The sequence below is a fragment of the Musca vetustissima genome, unplaced genomic scaffold (assembly GCF_032173495.1).
Source record: "Musca vetustissima isolate MV318-11 ecotype Yass unplaced genomic scaffold, APGP_CSIRO_Mvet_v1 utg36595, whole genome shotgun sequence".
Classification (NCBI taxonomy): domain Eukaryota; kingdom Metazoa; phylum Arthropoda; class Insecta; order Diptera; family Muscidae; genus Musca; species Musca vetustissima.
The window spans coordinates 180,842-202,617 of NW_026880470.1; the positions used below are offsets into that span (position 1 = coordinate 180,842).

Consider the following 21,776-nt stretch of genomic DNA (forward strand, 5'->3'; position numbering starts at 1 on the left):
ATTCGCGATATTTTATAAATTAAATCGGAAATTCAAATAATTGCACCTTCTTCTAAGTCTCTCCATTGTAAACTAAATATTTAGAATTAAGCATGGCCTTTCGTTAGACAATATTTGATAAGGTATTTATTATTTTGAAATTGTTTATATTAATTTTATTAAAGTTGATAAGTGCGAACACATTGCACAGTGGTATCACTTCTTATAGAAGGAGTAATAAACATATTTTTGTTTGAGCGAAGAAAGTAAGAACTGATAACAGAAATAATTCTATGGTAGAATCAAACCAAGCCTGTCTCCACTAGCTAAATTTGAGATGATTTGACCTAAGTTTGGCATAGTGCAAGGCTTTTTATTTAAAACTGTGTTCAGAAAAAATAGCGTTACTGTATCTGAGCACAACGATAATCGTAGTGTTCCATATTTTGTAAACCGAAGTCTGTACACAAAAAATCGTAGGACACGAAGAAATTTCCGTGTGTGTTGCACTACCAATGTAGTTTAGGTTACCGAATCTGTGGTAAAAAAACAATTTCCATTGTGCTCGGGAAAAGAAACGATACGAATATTAATAGTGTTTGTGTACCGGTGCATTATAGCATTATAGTAAAATGGCTGACTTATAGGTATTTTATATAAATGTTCTAAACAAAATTTTTATCACAAGTAAATGAGGGGAACCACTGTGCATTGCTATATTATATTGCGAGAAATTCTGGGATTTTGGTATGGGAATTACACTATTTTCTGAAGAAGTGTTCTTGTTAAACACAAATTAGTTTTGAGATTCACTGATAGTTTCTATCAATCTCTCTTTTTCGTTTAGATTATGGCTTCATATTTGTGACGAAAAAATTGATAATATTTTCATTCATTCATTGAATCTGAGGTCAATATTAGTGTGCTTATAATTTACTATATTACTGTTTATAAAATCAAATACACGATGCTACATAAATTGCCACTTGACAAAGAAAGCAAAACGACAAGAAATCGAAGACAAAAAATATACTGCCTTGTAATCTAATCATATATGAAATAAACATTTCGGACACTATAAAGTATATATATTCTTGATCAGCGTAGGCACTTCCGTCTGTCTGCTGTAATCGCTTTAGCGTCTAAACAAATTGAGATAAATCGCCAAAATTTTGCATAGATAGATGGGCTATATCGGTCCACGTTTAGGTATAGCTACCATATAAGGGTAAACCCCCAATTTGAGGATTCTTAAGCTTGTTTTTCAACCGAATTCACTGAAATTTAGTACATTGGGTTCTTATTAGATACCAAATATCTCCACAAAAACTTATAAATGTAGGTTCATTTATTCGGGTAGCCCCCGTGTAATGGTACCCCCAATTTTTAGTTTTTGTGGGGTTTTGACCATATTTTTCGCTCGAATCGGCTGTAATTTAGTACTTTGAGATCTTATTGTGTAGTAAATCTCTCCACTATAAATATATGTCCCTTATCCGGTTAGCCCCAACATAAAGGTAACCACCAGCCCTAGTCCCTGTTTGGGAGGTACAAGAAGGAGTGGACCGATATTCCCCATCGCGTCTCATTTAATGATAACTACAAATGTTCGGTAATTCTTACACAATTTTCATATTGAAATGATGTGTACGTTGTTGATGGCTTCATATAAATTTACCCTCTAAATTGCAGTATTTTGAGGATTTTATACACATGTTCCGCCGTACCATGCGTTGATAATATCGATCCACATTTTGGAGTTTTGCGATTTTTAGTACCTGTCAGTATACCTATGGTGAAGAGTATCCATAGTTCCATAGTTAATTGAGACAGCTTGTGAAAAATTTAAATTGAACTATAGACCCATCTTCGGATTTAATGTCAGTTTGGATGGAATATTGCGATGTAGAAAGCAATAAATCCAATTGACATCACCATTCGCTTATATGAAATATAATTTTTTCAAAATTATAACCCTATGTCGAGGGAGATACCAGACAGATCCCATCTTCAAAATTGATCTAGATTTGGCGAAAGTATTTCGATGTGCAATATTTGGATCAAATCGGACATTTAAACATTTAGAAAGGAGGTACCAGAAGAGATGGACGATTTACTCCATTTTATAGGTTTGGTAAACTGACATGCCCAGCTTGGATGGAATTTGATATTGATGGGTTCCACTATTGTAGAAATACGACCTTAGTGGTGTATATTAATAAAAACCTTTTAAGCATAAAAAATAAAACAACTTCGTTTGTTAAATTTTCAATTGTTTTTATTTTATTTGTTGTTATTACTGTTGTTCATATTCAATCGCCTTGTAGATTTGCATTCCAAAAAGATTCAATTTATGCTGTTTTTCATTTGTTAAATTGTTGGTTGTTACATTATTGTTGGTGTTTATTTGTTTGGAAATTGTTCCTTAGAAATTTTGGAATATAATATTATTTTTGATTTTATAACAAACATTCACACACACAAATACTTAAATACACATTAATGTTGGATAATTTAATTTTTTTATTTGAGAATTGATTATAATTTCTATTTACGGGGGGAGGGGTGGAGCAAAAGTCCACTCTCATTGTCTTGATTTAAGTAAAGAAATTTTTTAGCGACTAAATAACATCTGTTTCAAAGTTTTCATTAAAATATTTTGTGTTCGATAATAACTTTTTTTTAAAAAAACAAGTTGGGGTGTATTAATTAATAAAAGGTAAGTAATTAATAAAAAGTAATTTGAATAAAAAACTAGGCAGAATTTAAAAATAAATTATGTTATACATAATATGGTTTAAACAATTATTATTCGATAAGAAAATTGCTTAAATAATTTTGTTTAATAAATTACAAGAAAGAAGTCAGTATATATTAACTCTAGTTGTGGTGTTTTTTTTTAAATTCTTAATTTCTTATTATTTGTTCCTTGTTGTTGTTTGTTTTGGGTTTGTATTTGGTTATTTGTTAAATAGACACTCAAATATTAAAAATTTGCAAAATCACTAGACTTACTAACTAACATATCTATATTTTGTGTTTTATTTTTGTTTGTTTGTCAAAAGAAAATATAAATATATAATAAAAATAAAAACGAATGGTTAGTGGGTTGATTTCGATAGTGGAATTCTGGAATTAATAATGAAAAATGTCATCATTTTAAATAGTTTTAGATTTCGGTGTTAGTACGATGAAATGAAACGAAATAAAGGTTTTTAGTTGGTGTATCTTGCGTCTTTACTCCCGTTCTATAGGACTGCTTAGGACTATGCGTTATGACACATAATAGTTAAATCTAAACCCCTTACAATAACAATTTCCCTCATCTCAGACTGGTACAAATTATTCGTGTACCCGGTCACGCGGGGGTTATAATGCTTAAATCCGCATACTCGCTAGAAGTGTTAACATTTTTCAAACTACACAGGTAATAATGCAAATCCTTTTGGGCAGCAAAACCTTTTTGGCAGAATATGCGGGGAAGATAGTCTAGCTGGAATTGAACGGGTTTGTCTAGGAAGAAACATCTCATTGTCCGAAATTGCAGGAGAATGTTGGAGTAGGACTTTGTTGCCATTTTTGACTTCGGAGTCCGCATTCGCTACCGACAATTTGTTGACGTCCGATGGAATGGCGTCTTGGATGACTTCACGGTAGCGCCTGAAGTCCTGACGGGTGTGTCGCGGAGGTGGACCTGTCATCACTGTATGATGGTTGGGATGACACGGTAAATAGCATGCCAACAGGACTGCCTAGTCTAAAACACATTATGTTGCTTGACTGACAGCATCCTGGTCTCCTCATGGTGGTGATCAACACTCTGGACGTGTTGTTTGCAAGGGCGTCCATTGTGTGTCGTCAGGGAAATAAGTCCAGACTGGGGCAGCGTAATTAAGGATGGAACGACCTATGTCCTTTTATGTCGTTACCAACGTTTCTTTCTCCTTACCCCAGGAGGAGCTAGAACTCAGAACTTTATGGACAGTGGGGATGCGCCTAACTTCAGTGACACAGTAAACTTTGCAGTGGATAATTTTAGATTGCGTTCCCGGAAATGTTCGCACTTATGTCGTCAACGAAATAACCGTACAGTCATCGGCGTACGATACCACTGAAACATCTGATGGAGGAATTTGGAGTTTCGTAAAATATATATTAAACAAAGCGGCACTCCTATTTTGATCTAGAGATATTTGGATTTTTGGCAACGGAACTCAAGGAAGGCTTTCAGCCCATTAACATAGTTGGCTAGCCAACACTTGATATCACTCGGAAGGTTGGAATTTGTGATTTCGGATATCAGCTCGGAATGATTGACCGTATCAAACGCCTTGGTGGATCCTTTCGTGATTGAGGCCATTCGCAATCTTGGAACTAATTTCTTGAAAAGCCGTTGCAGTACCCTGTTCTCTGAAACCATTTTGGAGGTAGCAAGAACGAAATGCTGTTCCAGGGACGAAGCAATAGAGACTCTAAACCTTGGCTACTGGTGAAAGAAGAGAAATAGTTTTTTGAATTGGAGTAATCCGGGCAACTTTCCAAATAACAGGAATTACCAACTGTGACATCGATAACTCAAGAATTTTGGACAGATAACCCAGCCCTATTGCACCAATCTTCTTTAACATGAACATGGACCTAGGGCTTTGGTTGACTTGGATTTGGAGGTAATTGCCTCTACCCCGATAGATGTGAATGATAGGGCCTGCAATTCTCTTGTAAGATTCTTGCATCTCTGGATAGCTGCTCGTTCGATCCTGTTCTTCGAAAATGGATGCTCAATGAATTGGCGGCAGAACTGCAATGCACATTTGTTGACAACAGAATGTTGGATGTTATCGAAGGAAATATCAGGGAGATTTTTATTTCTTTTCGAAGCAGGTAGATTCTTAATTGTAGAGCATAGCAGCTTGGGACTTATATTGAAGGGTTCTAGGTGTTCTAACCATTCAGACGCCTATCAAGGACTAAAGCCATTTCAGCGCTTAGCTACGGGATTCTGTCGTCAGTGAGCCTTTCGGAACGAAAGCTTTGCTGTGTCAATCTGGAGGCCCTGGATGGATAGTTTGGTCTTATTAGAGGAATTCATTTTGCAACTTTTAGAATAATTTCAAAGAATATCTTCTCACCCATTCTGGCACATACGGTTGGCGGCATAGGACTTAAGGAGTCCTCAATGAATTTTGTGAAGTCGTGCCAGTTGGCCAGCGACCTTATGAAGCCTAGAATAAGGCTTATTCAGATTTTTTAAATCGGTTCAGATTTAGATATAACCCTTGTATATATTTTCGCAGATTTCATGCAAATTGTTAACCAAATAACCAAAAAGTCATTTTTTTTAACGGCCCAGATAAAGATATAGCTTTTTCAAATAAAATTGCCTACGTCAGTTCGATTGACAGACAGGTTACTGGTTTTCGGTGTGTGGAAGTTCCAATTTACACTTTTCCCGCCTAGTGCCTGTAACTTTTCATCTAGTTGTCTCAGATCATAATCAGCCTACTAGCAGACAATTGCCAATGACATTAATCTCATACAAACGTACTAACTTTTGTAAGGTATTTTGAACGGACACAATATAGCGGAAGTAAAAAAGATGGATCCGGCGGCGTTTTTTTTTATAAAATTGCGTAATATCATTAATCTTTCCTCGTATTGCGAATACCAAATATCGACAAATGTATGAAATGTAAATATAATAAAAATTAATTAATTCAACCAATTTTTAAAATAATTTATTTCAATTTAAAATGAAAACATGTAATTTGTTATTTATTACATAATAAAATTATGTTTGTTTATTTGTTATGTAATCACATGGTGGGTTAGACACATAATTGAATTTGTTAAGTTGTTTTTTGTATTCATTTTTTTATATATATTCATTTTTTTTAAATTTTATAAACTACATAGAAAAATTGTGTGATTTTTTTTATTAGGTGTAATTTCATAATTATATTATTTGTTGTTTGTTTGTTTCTTTGCGTTGTTCTCAAAACCATAAGTCAATATCATTTGTAGTATTAATTTGTTTGTTTGAATATGCTATATAATTTCTTTTTTTTCATTTATTTTATATACTTTTATATAAAAAAGTTTTTGTTGTTGTTTACCAGGCTTCTTACAAAATTTACCATCCTTCATAAAGTTGTTTGATTCTGTTTTGTTTTTATTTTTGTTTCCTTTTTTCGTGTATTTTTGTTTTATAAAAAATGATAAGTTTTATTTTTGTATTTTATAGTTTTGTTAAATATATGATATCATTTTATATACCACATAGTAGTTCTTTTTTTGTTTTATTGTTAATTTAAAATAAAAATATTTAATAAATTTGTTGAATAATGGTTAGCTGCTTTTGTTTGTGTGTGTTGGTTGGTAGAAAAAACCATAGGCTGAAAATCCGTTATATGACTTGCACAGATGCTGATCGGTTGACGCACTCCTTTCTCCAGAAGTTCATTCCCAGCGATTCAGATTGAGGTTAACTTTGAAGAATTATAACAGATCACGCCGCGAATTTTTCAGCCAAAGTTTTATTAGTAACAATTATTGTTTAAAAAACTATATATTTTTGTTTATTTGTTGTATTAATTGTTTATAATTATTGCTATTGTTGCATATGACATACATAAATATTTTTTTATTGTTGCTATTGTTTGTTGTTGAAGCTGTTGATTGTAATAAAGAAATATATTTGTTTGACAATTGCTGGATATTTTTTGTCATCTATTTTGTAATTTGTCTAATTTTTTTGGTATTATTTGGTTTTATTGATTTTTTGTTAATTTTCAATTATTTTTTGCTTACAGTAATCTTTGAGGAGCCACTGGACGTGTATGCGATTTCAAATATATATTTTTTCTGAATATATTAAAATAAAATTTCTATATATGTTTAATATTTTTTGTTTGATTTTTTATACATTAATTTGTGTTATTTGTTATTGTTTGACTTTTGAAGAGAAAATATTGTTTTTATTATCAATTTTTTATTTTTTTATGCAACATAATTTTACAAAGAGAAAGCGCACTTACTATTGTGTTGAGTTAGTAGTTCCATATGTTGTTGTTGTTTTTGTCATTGGTTATTGTTTTTTGTTGTTGTTATTTGGTGTAGATTATTCTGTGATTGATGATTTTGTAAATGTTTGTTGTCTTAAATATAATTTGTTTATATATATATTTATCGTATATTTGTTTTAAAAATACCTATATTTGTTTTTTTGTCTACATCACAATTATATTCTGCAATATGTCCAATCTGAGAGAATTATATATTGTGTTTTTGTTGTTGTTTTTAAGTATTATCTAAAGTTCAAATGTTTAATTTGTTGTATTTTTTACACCTAAAAAAATTTTAAAAATTTAATTATTATTATAGATCACATTTATTGTTCTAATTTTATTTATATTTGCAAGTAGCATTCATTGATAGAAGGGCATGAAACAGAAACAAATTAACTTTTATAAATTTAATATTATATTTTATTTTCGCAATATGAAATTGAACCAAGACTGTCGATGTTAGAATCGGACTCAAAGTATGGTCAAAATACTTATTATAATTAATTATTAAAAATCCGATAAAATAAAACAGAAAATGCAGGGAGGATATTCCGGTGCCTGTAGATGCAGTTACATCTATTGTTGAGATATAGAATTCAGCCAAAGAGAAATTTTACGACTGCAGTTGTGCTTTATTGGATATACGGCTACAACATATTATATGTCGTCAAATGGCATTTCCGTTAAAATGAATGACACTTTTTAGCACAAAAAGTACCACCATGGTATGGGGCGTTTTTCAATCGAATTCGGTTCTTATTGGGTACCAAATTTCTCCACTAAAAATTATAAATATAGGTCGACTTCTACTGGTAGCCCCCATATAATGGTACCTCTCAATTAACCATATGATACCCTACACAGCTACAACGGAACTCTAACTTTTTTCGGATCTACATTCCGTGCCTGGGCAATATTTCGCGACATTTGCTCAGTTTTGACCGATTAGAGATCAACAGCTATTCTTTCTTACCCTGGTATATTTTCCGAATTTTGTTTTCCCAGGATTAACATTGACGCCATAATTTTTCAATTTTACACAGAAATGTCTTAGATGATTTCACCCGCTGAATATTGGCCGATCAAACAGCCCTTCTAATTAGTCGGTCAGATTTTCTTCCCCATGGAAAATTTCTGATTTTCGGCTTATAATTGTAGCGTCTAGAGCGACTAGAAAAACAGACAATGATATCCTTTTCATGTTGTAATGATATAATGTCAGAAAAAGTGGATAAACCGCTCCTCTTGGATATATAGTCAACTTAGCCGATCTATGCCCTTCTGGGGTAAACATATATGCCATAGATTGCAACTTTGCTACTTTCCACAAAGGTATGGGTTGATTTGACCCGCTAAATCTTGACTGTTTACCAGGAAAAGATCCCTGCTTGTTCCTTGCTCAGATCCCTTTCTCCGTGTAAAACTTCGTGATGTTCGGGTCATAATTGAAGTCTCTGGAGCTACCAGAACAAAAAACATAGAAAAAAGTTTTTGATCAAATTCATCCCCTAAATATTAATCGATCATTACCCAAAAACAATAGTGGTCTTCTTTGGCGAGAACCCATCCTACATACAAAATTTCGTTACAATTGGTCCATAACTGTGGCCTGTATCGTGTTTCGAAATTATAATGTAAAGACTGACGGATACACATGTCTAGATCGACTCAGCTAGTCGATATATGACGATCGGTATACTTAATGGTGGGTCTAGGAGTTTGAGTTCTTATTGGTTAGCAAATCTCTCCACTAAAAATTATAAAAATAGGTCAATTTTTTCGGGTAGCCCCCTTTTATGGGTACACCCAATTTTCGGTATTTTGGGTTCTTGAGCGCGTTTTATAAACGAATTCGTTATAACTTGGTATTTAGAAGACGTATATGGTAGCCTATAAATTATTAATATTCGCCCCCTTTTTATACTACAATAGTTAACTGATTTGGTTTAGGTTTGTCTCCACCACAGTAAGGGGATATTCTGTACTCAAATGTATGCATTTTTAAAACGATTTTGCTCGTTTAGCCATCTTTTGTAATAATTTTACCATCGGAGGATATCGAGATAAAAAATTAGAACGTCAGGTTCAAGAATGAAGTATAGGTCCACATATAGGCCTAGCCCCCATATTTACATGAAGGAAGGTAGTGTAATGCAAAAATTTTGGGTTCGGAATTGAAATATATCGCTGCTCAATTAGCGTAGCTCTAAGCGTTGGTGATGGCCTGATATAACGTTGCTCTCTAAATTGCTGTGTTTTGGAAGTTTCAATTAAAAATTGCGAAAATTAATATTTTTATTTTAATTTCAAGTAATTATATGTAACCTATGGTGGAGGGTATCCAAAGTTCGGCCCGGCAAAACTTAACGCCTTTGTTACTTGTTTTTAATTTAGTCCGTGCACTAAAGACACTATGACTGAACGATAGGTTTTACATAGGCGACAGAATAGCTCCAAAACTTCACTTCGGCCCCGACTTAACATCCCTAGAACTTAGTAAACATATCAGTTCGGGAACTATAAATGTAATAAAAATTTTCAAAAATATAATTGAATATAATAAAATTTTATATAAAAATAAAATAATTAAGTTTTTTTAATTAGAAATGTGTAAAAATATCTAAATAAATAATTGTAAATTATATAATTTAATAAAAATATATTAACGTTTTGATAACATAACTAGAATGTTTCTTTCGTTTTAACAATTTGATTTATTTTACAAACAATATACACAAGAAGTATGTGAAGTGTTTTTTTTTATATTGCATTGTAGTTCTTATTTATTTTTATTATAATTAATTTCATTTTGATTGTTGAATTGAGTTTTTCTTTTCTTTGTTTTATTTGAATTTTTAGTTTTCTCTGTATGTTGCCTATTTATATAGAGAAAGAGATTAATTCTAAACTAAATGATTTTATGTAGACTACTTAAAACTAATTTTGTTTTATATTTATTTTCATAATTTTAATGCAGGTTTTTATTTTTGTAATTATCTTTTTATTATTATTATAATTATAACACAGATGACTTTTTATCCCATTTATTTATTTATAAGAGTTATTTGTAATCATTTTTAGCTTAGAATATTTTTCTCTTTTTTATTATGTCTATATTTAATTAATTCGTTTGTTTTTGCTTAGCATTTTTTTGACTAGTATTTCCATGTTAGCTTTTTTAAATAAGACATTAAGTTTTTGCAGGTCAAACAAAAAAAAAAAAAAAAGTATGTATATATTAAAAAATAAATAAACATTAATTAAAAAAATTGTGTTCTTAAATAAAATGGAAGTTGTGAGTATGCTGAAAGCCCCATAGCAACAATCGTGTAGATTTTACATATTTTGAGATTTTAAATATTAGAAGAGACCAATGAAGTCATCTGACATTTTTATTTATTTATTTATTTATTATTTCATTATGTAACAATAAAGCCTAATAAGGCCAAAACTAAATATGTTACATTCAAATGGAAAATTAGATATTTTTGGGATAAACGTACCGCGTTTGATGTACAACCATTTGAAAAATTAATTTGCTTAAATAATTTTTGATGATTTACATTATATCTATAATATACATCATTTATTTACATATACCAGCGCTCGCACACTCAAATTATTACACCTGTAATTAGTTGAAACAAATTCCAAGAAATATGAGGAAAAACTTTCTAAATCAAGTGTAAGTTGAATTTTAACAGCATAATAAATTAAAAATACCAAAATAAAACAAATATCCTTTTGATGAAATTCAAATTTCATTTTCAGTTTATATTTAAAAAAATAGAAGAAGAAAAATATTAAATTAAAATTAAATTATAAGATTTAATAAAGAACACATACAAAAAATATTTGCTAATTCTCTGCGCGTACATTTTTTTTTTTTGGTTTTTAATATTCGCACATAATTTAAATTCTACTTAAAATTAAGGGAATATCTAAAGGTATTACAGAGATATATAAGAAAATTAAACAAAAAATTTGATAAATACTTAAAAACAATATTATTATCTACTGTGATTTTCTTTTCTTTTTTTGGTTTTAACATTTAATATATTAATTTTTTGTAATTTATAATTAATTAATTAATTTTATTTGCTAATTACTTAAATAATTATTATTATATTTTAATATCACATCAACTTTGTTTTTTCTTTCACTTTGTTTTATATTCAGTTTGTTGTTTTTTTTTTTTGGGTTTTTTGTTTTGTTTTTTGTTTTCTATTTATTTCATGTTTTCATATGAATTGAATTGAATGCGATTTCATGACATTCATTTGTTTCAGGATCCTGATCCTTTATCCACATTTTCACAAAAAAACATCATCATTGTCATTTTTCATTTTCATCATCAAAATCATTCTTCTTCGTCTGCGTCTACTACAAAATGAAAAGCAAAGAAAAAAGGAAAATAAAAAATATGATTTTTTTTGTGTATAAATAAGTTTATGTATAAAATAAGTTTGAAACTAAAAAAATACTACAGTTGATCAAGTAAGTTATTAATGTCATGTGTATTGAATTCTATTCTTTTTATACATATGTATTTTATATTGGGTTTAATATTTAGTTGTCAAATATTGCTATTGTTTTGAGTTGGATTTCTTATGTGAATCATACGTTTTTTCAAAATAATAATATTAATGTTGTTATTAATTGTATGACATACACCATTTTCTGTAATATGAAATATAATTTTTCATTTTGGAAAGAGAAACTAGAATCCTAATAAGTTGTAACATAAGAACAAATTATTATTATCTTTCAATATTTAGGACAAAAATGTTTGGAAACTGAATTCCAAATTGGAAATAGAAAAAACTGTTCGATTGGGCTGCTCTCTGAAATCGGTCCTGGTATATATGAGAATATACCATAAAAGTTAACTAGTATTGAATCATTTTTACCCAATAAAACTCTAGACGAAAAATTACAGCCATTTTACATACTAAATAATAGCTGGTGCCTTCAGAGTTCTGAAATCCGGCTAGAGCTGTTATATAAAGGCTACTTTCGCCGAGAAGACATTATACACTATAGACATTATAGGCAATTAGATTGTGTTATATGGACGGTATGGATACGATGAAAAGGAGGAAGCCGAATCTTAGATGTTGTTCGGTTGAAATGAATGGGTTATGACCTTCAAAGAACACGGATTATCGAAAGGATGTGTCAACACATTGACATATATTGAAAACATTTTGAAAATAATTTAATTACCCTCTTTAGAATTCGGAATGTCAAATTACAGCCACTTCATTTAGAAAAAATTGCCAACAACCTTCAAAATGTTGAAAATAGAACGGGACCTTTACCAACATATCCCATTTTTAATACATACGAGTAAAAAAGTGTCAGTCGGTATTGCCGACAAATATATACCCTCAGCCTATGGTTTGCGGAGGTCTTCGGAATTACACACATGTTTTATGATTCGATTTATATAAGGTATGTTTTTATGAAAGAGGTTTCCGATTTAATGTTGATCAAATCGGTTATTTAATTTGCTTCAATTAAATAAAATTTACAGGTTTATAAAATACTGACCCTTTCTGGGGGAGAACTTGATCTAGGCTTTGTGCAATGCTTGGTTCAAATCGGACATTACTTTGGCTTAATATGGGATTTATAAATATTGAACATTTTAACCCTTTGGGGGAGGTACCTGAAAGAGTTGACCAATAGGTCCCATCTTCCTACTTGATCAAGGCTTTGTAAGACAATAGATTGTACACAGTTTGTTTCAAATCGGACATTCCATGGCCTGATATTGGATTTATAAATATTGAAAATTATGATCCTTCGTATGGGAAGTACCATAAATAGTGTCCCATCTATGGACTTCTTCAAGGCTTGATTAAGATAATAGGTTGTGCAAGGTTTAGTTCAAATCAAACATTCCATTCGACTGAGATTGGGATTATAAATTCTGTAAATGTTGGCCATTTTGTATGGGAGGTAACAGAAGGAGTGGACCAATGGACTTAATTAAGATAATAGGTTGTACAAAATATGGTTCAAATCGGATAGTCCGTTCGCATGATATTATAGAATTATTTTTTGCACAATTTTGATCATTTTGTGGGGGAGATACCAGAAGGAGTGGACGATATTCCCCATCCTAGAACTGGAACTAATTTTGGAAGAAATGTTAAGATGTGCAAAATTCGGATGAAATCAGTTACTCCCTTCGAGAGTTATCGTATGCACCATCCGGCCAGACGGACGGGCACTTGTAAATCGACTCGAAATTGTCTGAAACGGAGTTGGTCCAAAAAGCATCGGTTCTAAAACCAATATTTCGATGAGACACATTTTCACCATATCAAAGTTACCCTAATTGTCCGTAAGGCTGAGAAGTATATAGAAGTATGTCCTAAATTTCAAATATCAAACAAATCGATACATAATTTTACTGTAATGAATAATATATACGACGAAACAGAATCACCGAAAGAGATCAAATCCATTTCAAACACAATTACTATTGTTAATTTCGTTTGTGTAGACTTTTTATATTCTCCTCCACGGCCTGACCCTTTAATTGATTCCTTCATTGTCTCAGGATTAATATACTATGTACATCTATGTCGAAACATCAACATGGATTTTTTTATAGGGACTATATGTCTATGATATTAATAAATGAACATTGAATATTACTCTGATCAAAAATATATTTAAATGCTCTATATGTGGTAAAATCTGTCTGAATTCTATAAGATTATTACATTTGTATTGGCAGAAAATGGTACAATGTCACACAATTTATTCAAATACAAATATTAAATTGTTACTCCAATAATATTTTGATAATTATTTTTTATTTTATTTATTTGAGCATATTGTCTTTGGGTGCCAATAGTTGAAAGCGAAAAGTTAAGCTATTGTTTATTTTAGTTTTTATTTTTTTAATTCTTGTTCGGAATATTTTTCACTACTTTTTTGCAGTTTTTCTTAACTTTAAGTGGATATTAAATTCGTTTATAATGATATTTATTTTGAATGAAAAAAATTAAAACTAACTTTATGTTGGTTTAGATATTTTTAGTTGTTTGTTATGAATTTCTATTTCATGTTCATTATTTTTTTAATTACATGGTAGGTGAATATTATAAATTTAATTTGCTGTCAATTTGTAGTTTATCATTTTTCTTTTTTTTCAATGGAGTCAGTCAATTTCATTTGAATTTGGTTTTTTTTTTTTGAGTAATTTGGTGTTTTGTTCAGTTTTTTTTTGTCTAAAGTTTGTTATTTTTGTTTTTTTTTTACTTTTCTTTTGTGATACAAATTAAAGTAAAATATTTATGTAGAGCAGGGGAGGATTATACGTTTAGAAATGTAAAAATTGTCCAGTTGATGTTTTAGCTATTTCATATATGTTTTGTAATATTGTTGGTTATTTATGCTTGTCATAATATTAGTTGGTTTTGTTTTCGTTTTTATTCATTCATTTAAAAAGGGAAAAATGTTGAAATGTATGTGGTCCAAAGTTTGTTTTGTATTGCATAGCATTTTTATATATAATTATGTTTGTATAAAATTATTTATATCTAGAATATACACAACAAGTAATAAGATAGGGAGAGAGAGTACATGTATGAAAGTATGTTGTTGTTTATTTCTGTTCCCCAAAAAAGTTTTTGTTTTTTTCTTTTATTTTCTAGTGAAGGGGGTATGTACTATGCGAAACTCATTACCAAGTTGTGAGATTGTTGCCTCTTGTTTCATTGACTTTGTCATATATAATACTCATATTTTAGTGGAAATTATAAAAACTAATTGAAAATGAAAATAATTAAAAAAAAGGAAACTAACCATTATTTTAATTCTCTTAATCGGAGGGAATTACTATTTTTGTTTGATCATTTCATTACTTATGCTATTCTAACTAACACAATTGACATGCCCCAATTTAATTTGTTGGTTTTGTTTTTTTTTTTTACTGTTTTGAAATCACATTTCATACATTTAATATGTTTTGGTTTTACATCTTTGTTTGTTCGATTTTCTTTTTTTTTGTTTTCATTTGCTCTTTCATTCTTTTTTTCATATTATTGTTTCTTCATAATAATATAGTTATATGTAACTTCTTTGTTTTAATAATATTTATGATTTTTTGTTCGTTTTTGTACATTTTAGGTGGATTTTTTCTTTTTATCTTATTTTGTTTTTGTTTTTTTTTTTTTTTTTTTTTTTTTATAAAAAAGAGAGAAATTCCTACTCACAGGCATAAAGCTTATGTTTATTTAATGTAAAATGTGGACTTATGAGTATGGTACTGCTGCGTGTTAGATTTCTGTAAAAAGCCAAAATAGAGTTAAGGTTCATGGAAAATATCAAAATGAAATCCGAATGATACTTACTTGAGAAATTGTGGTAATAATGAAGTCCAGCCGCCCTTGTCTTGTTTCAAGGTTAAAAACAATTCAAATGTTGATACGGTATTTGGATCAATTTTGAAAGATGCAATGCGCCTGCAATTCGAAATGATATTTGATAAATAATTAAGAAAATAATACGTTATAATAATAAAAAGCCAATCGAGTGGCACCATTTTACTGATTGACTTTTGAAAATCCAAATGCCAAATTAGAAATGAAAAATTATTATTAAAGATTGGAAGAAATATTACTATGTGTCGAGTTTGGATCAAATCGGTTAATCCTCATGGGAGATCCACTCAGTAAAATTTGTATTGATTTTAATTCTGTGTACTCTAATGTAGATTTTAGCAAGAATGTTGAATTTATAAAATCTAATTTAGTTGTATTTTTAAATGAGTAGTGCAACTTAATTAATAAACTGGCTGTTGGAGTAGATTCTGTAGCTGGTTTTCTATTCCCTTCTCACATTCCACCAAATAGACGGGCATTTGCATCGAGAGTTTTGCGCAACCAAATAGACGGACATTTGCAAGCTGTCTAAAATATATTTGGACCAAAGAAACTTGGGGTCCGAAACCAATATTTTGACGAGGCACATTCTTATCGCTACAAAGTTTATATATCTTCCTCATCGGAGAAATAAATGCTATATTTTTATGCCCTGTATAATAAATTTGTCATTCCTTTTGCAACACCTCGAAATATTTATTTCAATTTACGCATGTCCGTCTGTTAAAATCAAAATAGAGATCAAGAGAAAGAGCTCTGAAATTTTGCACAGACATTGCTAGTACCCCTAGGATGTTTTGTATTGCAATTGGCATATATCGGTCTACGCTTTGATGAAGCCCCCATATAACAGTACCCCAGGATGTTTTGTATTGCAATTGGCATATATCGGAACACGCTTTGATGAACCCCCCATATAACATTACCCCCAATATTCGGAATTTTGGGGATTTGGAACAAGTTTTCTATTTGGTATTTTGGGTTCTCATTGAATAACACATATCCGTGACAAAAATTATTAATATTGTCCCAAGTTTCAGGTGTACCCTCTAATATTTTCTTAGATCTACCGTTAACATGAGCGGAAGAGTTATTCACCAATTCTAATACGAGTATGAGCATCTACTTTAAAATTCATCCTTCAAGTTTGTCGGATAGGCATAGGTCACACCTCCACATAACTCTTTTCTATCTACTTAAAAACATGAACTACAAAACTGTTTTAATATAGTAGTACTAAGTCCTCAGGTGCTACCACCATAACAGCAATTGCTCGCCATCCCCATAGCAATATCCTCTTTCACGTATTTCCATTAATTTTATTTTAATAATCCCCTGTAACATCAATAGTTTATCACTTCTTCAACTGTGTGAGTTTACTGTCCACTTAAATAAAAAACCAACGTACACCTTGAGTATAATCCGACGTTGCATCCTTAGTTAGTTCAAAACAAATTGATTATAACAGCTCGTTGAACATCATCATGATTTTCCAATCCAAAAAAAAAGAGAAATCCAATGTCAGAAAACATCAAAAACTCATTTCCAACCGCTGTTGTCCACTAAAGACAAACCAAACCAGCGACTAAGGCAAATGGATGGATATGTGACACTGGCGAAAACAACAACAACATCAACGACAACAAATATATGTAACATGCACATGGCAAAATGACAACAAAAACAAACAAAAATTGCATATCATCAACGTCATCGTCATCATACCTGGCATTGCCTGTCTCATCTTCAAAATCGATGAAAATAGCACAACCTCGCACCCCGCAAGGTTCCCTCTCGGAGGTTTTTATCATATCAGCGGCTATACGTGGCGTTAGATCCCATGGCAATGAGACTTCAGTGCATGACAAATGACGACTTTTTGCCGCACGTAATTCCGACTGCAAACGTTGCGAAAGTTCATTAACAGCAGCTGCATCAATATCGTTGTGTCCTCCAATGCCATAATGTTCGGTGGCCTCGGTGGGTGTGGAGAGATTCGATGAGGCTGGCGATGGTGTAAAGCCAGCCGCAAAAACATTTCTGTTGTTGCTCGTGGTAGTGCTGGTGCTAATGGTGGGATAGTGGTGGTGGTGGTGATATGATGCTGATGTAGCTCCTCTGGCTACAGCTGATGGCATTGCTCCTACTGCTGCTGCCGTCGATGCATTGCTACTCGATGCACAATAAAGGAGATTATTGTTGTAGGAATAGTGGGCACCGCTTGGTGTCTCAATGCCGCCTTTTGGTGGTGAAGTCGCAGTAGCCGTTTCCATTGCATATGAATGTGACTGCTGATGGCCAAAATGTGTGGCGGAGGTGCCCGAGCTACCGTCCGGGGACCTTCCAAAGAAATGTGAATTCTGTTGTGGTTTAATACCATCAACCACATCAAAGTGTTCCTCAATGGGGCTGTGACAGAATTGGTGATGGTGATGACTGAATGTGTCGGTGGTTGGGGTGTTGTTCGTTGATGGAGGTGTAAGAGAACTAGTCCAGTCTGAAATGAAACAAGGAAACATCAATTAATTAGCACGGGGGAAATAAATTCTATAAAACAAAACAACAACACAGATTTGAAAATGTGCCCATGTGCTTTTTTTTTATTTGAAAAGTAACTTAACTCCTTCCGTTTTATGTACGCAATTTATCCCATTATGCAGTCGTTTTCTTTTTTTGCTGTTTGATAACTAACTGCCTGACCTGGACAGCACTGGGTATCAGCTGGCAAATAAATTCACCCGGAGACGGAAACAGCTGATTTCGTAATAAAACGAACAAATTCTATGAAGAAACTTTTTTCCTTAAATATGAACTCAAAAGTTATGGAGTTTACTCAAAAAATAAAAACACTCTCGAAAGAGTGGAAATGTGAAATGAGAGAGAGATGGGTACATTTTCCAATGAGTTAAAGAGTGAATAACTCAAGAAACCAACTTCAGTTTGGTAATTGTTTCTTCATTATGTGTTCTATTGTTACTAACTGTGATGAATTCCAACATAAATGAGTGGTTACTCATTGTGGTTTCAGCAGTTATGCGATTGAGAGTATATAACAAGGAGAGGAGTTAACAACACTCAAAGCATTTGAGTTTATGCCTCTTTTCATTTCGCAGCTGATTTGTAAAATATTGCAAAAATGAATGAGAGAAGCACTGCGTTCTCTTGTAATCACATGAATACAGTTAATCCTAAAAAACGTGGTATTATGTATATACAAAATCCAATTTTAAGTACATACAATTATATGGGGAATGTTATAGATCCTAAAAAGTATAAAATTTATTGGAACTTAAAGGATATTTATTATCCATAATCAAACGCAAATGGAATAAGGTGCACAGGCAAAAGTTCGATTTAAAATTAATTTACAAAAATACAGTTTTCCTTTAATATTTATAATAATTTTTATTAATATAGGGTTATCTGTATCGCCTTTTTAACTCGGTCATTAATGCTCAAACAACCAGCTGACAACAGCTGTAAAATCAGCCGTTAGTTGTAATCTTTGCCAGCAGTCACGTATACCACCAATACCAACAAAACATGGTGTGCTTACTTTTTGTTCGTTTTTTATTTTTGTATTTCTTATGGTGTTCGGTGTCGTCGTCGCTAGCCGGTTGCAATTTTTCGTGTGCTAATTTTTTGTTGTTGTTGTTATTATTTTATTCTTTTTTAGCTGTGTCAGCCAGTGACGATGTCAATTTCTCATGTGTCAAAATGTTCACAGTGGACGACAAAAATATAATGTTTTGATTTTGAGGAATATGACACTTTGTTTCCATAATCCCTAATACCTAAAATTGATCGGGACTTTTATATATGTCAAATTGTAGATAATTCGCTTAAAAACGTTCTCAAAATAATGAATAAATGAGGGATAGCGTTATAGGGGACCTATCCCGAATATACCAAATTGTATGTGCAATATTTCATAATTCGATATTAAATATTGCCGGCGTGATTTCAACAGACTGACGGATGTAATTAAATTAACAGCAGTCTTTTTTTATTTGACTGTAAAAATTACTGAAGCTATTACATGTTTTGACAAAGATATCGCTTGTGCTGAGTTCAACACTTCCGATTACTCTGGAATTCCAGTTTCGAAGACTACGCAAGATAGACATTTGGTTCCTTTTGAGAATATGCATAGAATCACTTTCTAAGTCGATTTATGCATGTCCGTCCGCCCGTCTGTCTGCCCATGTTAAATTGAAAACATACTGGTTGCATTATGATCCGAATTGGATGGCATTTGGCACAGGTCACTTGTTTGGCCCGAACCCTATTGAAATTTGGAAAAATCGGTGCATATATATATATATATATATATATATTCTCCGATTTTAGGTAAATGATGCACCAATAACTCAAAATGTGACTGACAGAGATGGCCTGTCAGAAACTGTGACGTAAATGACATACATTTCCGACCTATAATACATACGTCAGAAACGTCGGAAACCTACCCAAATCCATTGGGTTTTTGACAAAATAGCTATTTTCATTAATTCAATTTGGAAATTACGCATGATTCACTCTAATCCATATAAAATTTCAAAATTTTCTTCTCAAAAAAATTTAGAAAATTTTATTAGTTCTAGTAAGGAATAGTCAGATACATGTAAAAATAATATATATTCTTCAAAATAACTGTATATGCTGATAATATTGATATAAATGACGTTTACTACATTTATTACATTTTATACAAGTATATGACGTTTTCGACGTTTACACCTTTTTGACAGTCGAAAACCTAAAAATTCGTCACACGGACCATCCCTGGTGACTGATATACACAGAGCATACTGAAATTAGTATAACCTAACCTGGGAAAATCAATGAAATCGGTTTAGATTTCAATATAAGTTTTTATATATTTTTTCGTCCGATTTTAAGTGAATGGTGCGCCAAACTCCTCAATTGGTGTCCAATTGATATTCGCTTTAAATTGATTTACATATTTTTCCATTGTAAGAAGCAACTCTATATCTGACCAAATGAACAATTTGGTTGCAGAATGACATATTTATGGCTGTAATTTCATGTTAATGGTCCTTCGAAAATGCGACGTCTTTTAGGATTCAACTGTTGAATATACCCAAAGTGGTGATACCCTTCACCTTTATGGTGTTTTGAAGTAAGCAGAAGTAATTATTTCAGTCTATAAGTCTATTCGACCATTTCCAAAAACTTATGGATTTGAATATTAAAATATTTAAGGGATGATTTGAAACACTCTAAAACAAGTTTAACGTTTTAAACACTTCAAAATGACTACCTTTTGTGCATCTTGTTGCCTATCATTGTCATTGTGATTTTCAACAAAAATAATTTGGAGTAATAATTGTAATAATTTGGAGTGTAATTTGGCACAGCGTAATAAATTGCAGAATGGCATGTTTATGGATCCAATTTCATTTTACTGGTCCTTTAAAAATGCGACGTCTGTTAGGATTCATCTGTTGAATATACCCAAAGTGTTGAAGGGTATCATATAGTCGGCTCCGTCAGACTTTACAACTTTCTTACTGGTTTTATATTAAAATATTTATGATTTGTTCCGTGTTTGGGTTTGGTTCTAAGACTCTGTTGTAATCATTTCATCTGCGGAAGATACGAAAAAATAGGACATAGGTCTAGCCCCTGTGTGGGAGGTACAAGAAGGAGTGGACTGATACTCTCCATGTTCGAACTTGAACTAATTTTGGAAGAAATAATAAGATGGGCAAAGTTTAGATGAAATCAAAATTTTTTGAAACAAATTTGGTCCAAAGAAACATGGGATCTAGGACCAATATTTAGAACCATAATCGGTTTGTAGAAATGACGGCATAGGTACACTTTTTGATATGTTCCCTATATTTTTATTTCAAGTACCTGTCAGTATATCTATGGTGGAGGGTATCCAAAGTTCGCCCTGGCCGAACTTATCGCTTTTTCACTTGTTTTTGATGTCTTTATAAAAGAAAATTTTTATAATGCTTGTAATATGAGTGAATTTAAAAAGATAATTTTGTCTAAATGCTCTAATAAACATGGCCATTATAAAGAAAACAATTCTAAGGTCTAAGGTGTGGACTTATCACAGAATATTTATTTTAAGGAGCATTTTTAAGGAAGGAATGAGGAATGGACTTATCACAGAATAATTATTTTAAGGAATATTTTTAAGGAAGGAATGAAGAATGGACTTATCACAGAATATTTATTTTAAGGAATATTTTTTAAGGAATATGTTTCTAAGACTTAATAAGGGAACCGTTTTCTATTGCCTATAATTAGAGTGAATTTATAAAGAAAAGTCATTTTAAGACCTCTAATAAGG

At 31.5% G+C, this 21,776-nt stretch overlaps 1 protein-coding gene across 1 annotated transcript in view; it reads right to left on the reverse strand.

Moving 5' to 3' along the window:
• Positions 1 to 11,318: 11,318 nt before the first annotated feature.
• Positions 11,319 to 21,776, reverse strand: part of LOC133326150 (protein charybde-like) — a 64,992-nt gene continuing 54,534 nt past the window's right edge. Inside the window, exons 3-6 of the mRNA XM_061534829.1 lie at positions 17,171 to 17,942; positions 15,416 to 15,526; positions 15,278 to 15,348; positions 11,319 to 11,426 (exon numbers count right to left, since the gene is read on the reverse strand). Coding sequence (XP_061390813.1) covers positions 11,404 to 11,426; positions 15,278 to 15,348; positions 15,416 to 15,526; positions 17,171 to 17,942 — 977 coding nt within the window. The 3' untranslated portion in view covers positions 11,319 to 11,403. The remainder of the gene's footprint in view (positions 11,427 to 15,277; positions 15,349 to 15,415; positions 15,527 to 17,170; positions 17,943 to 21,776) is intronic.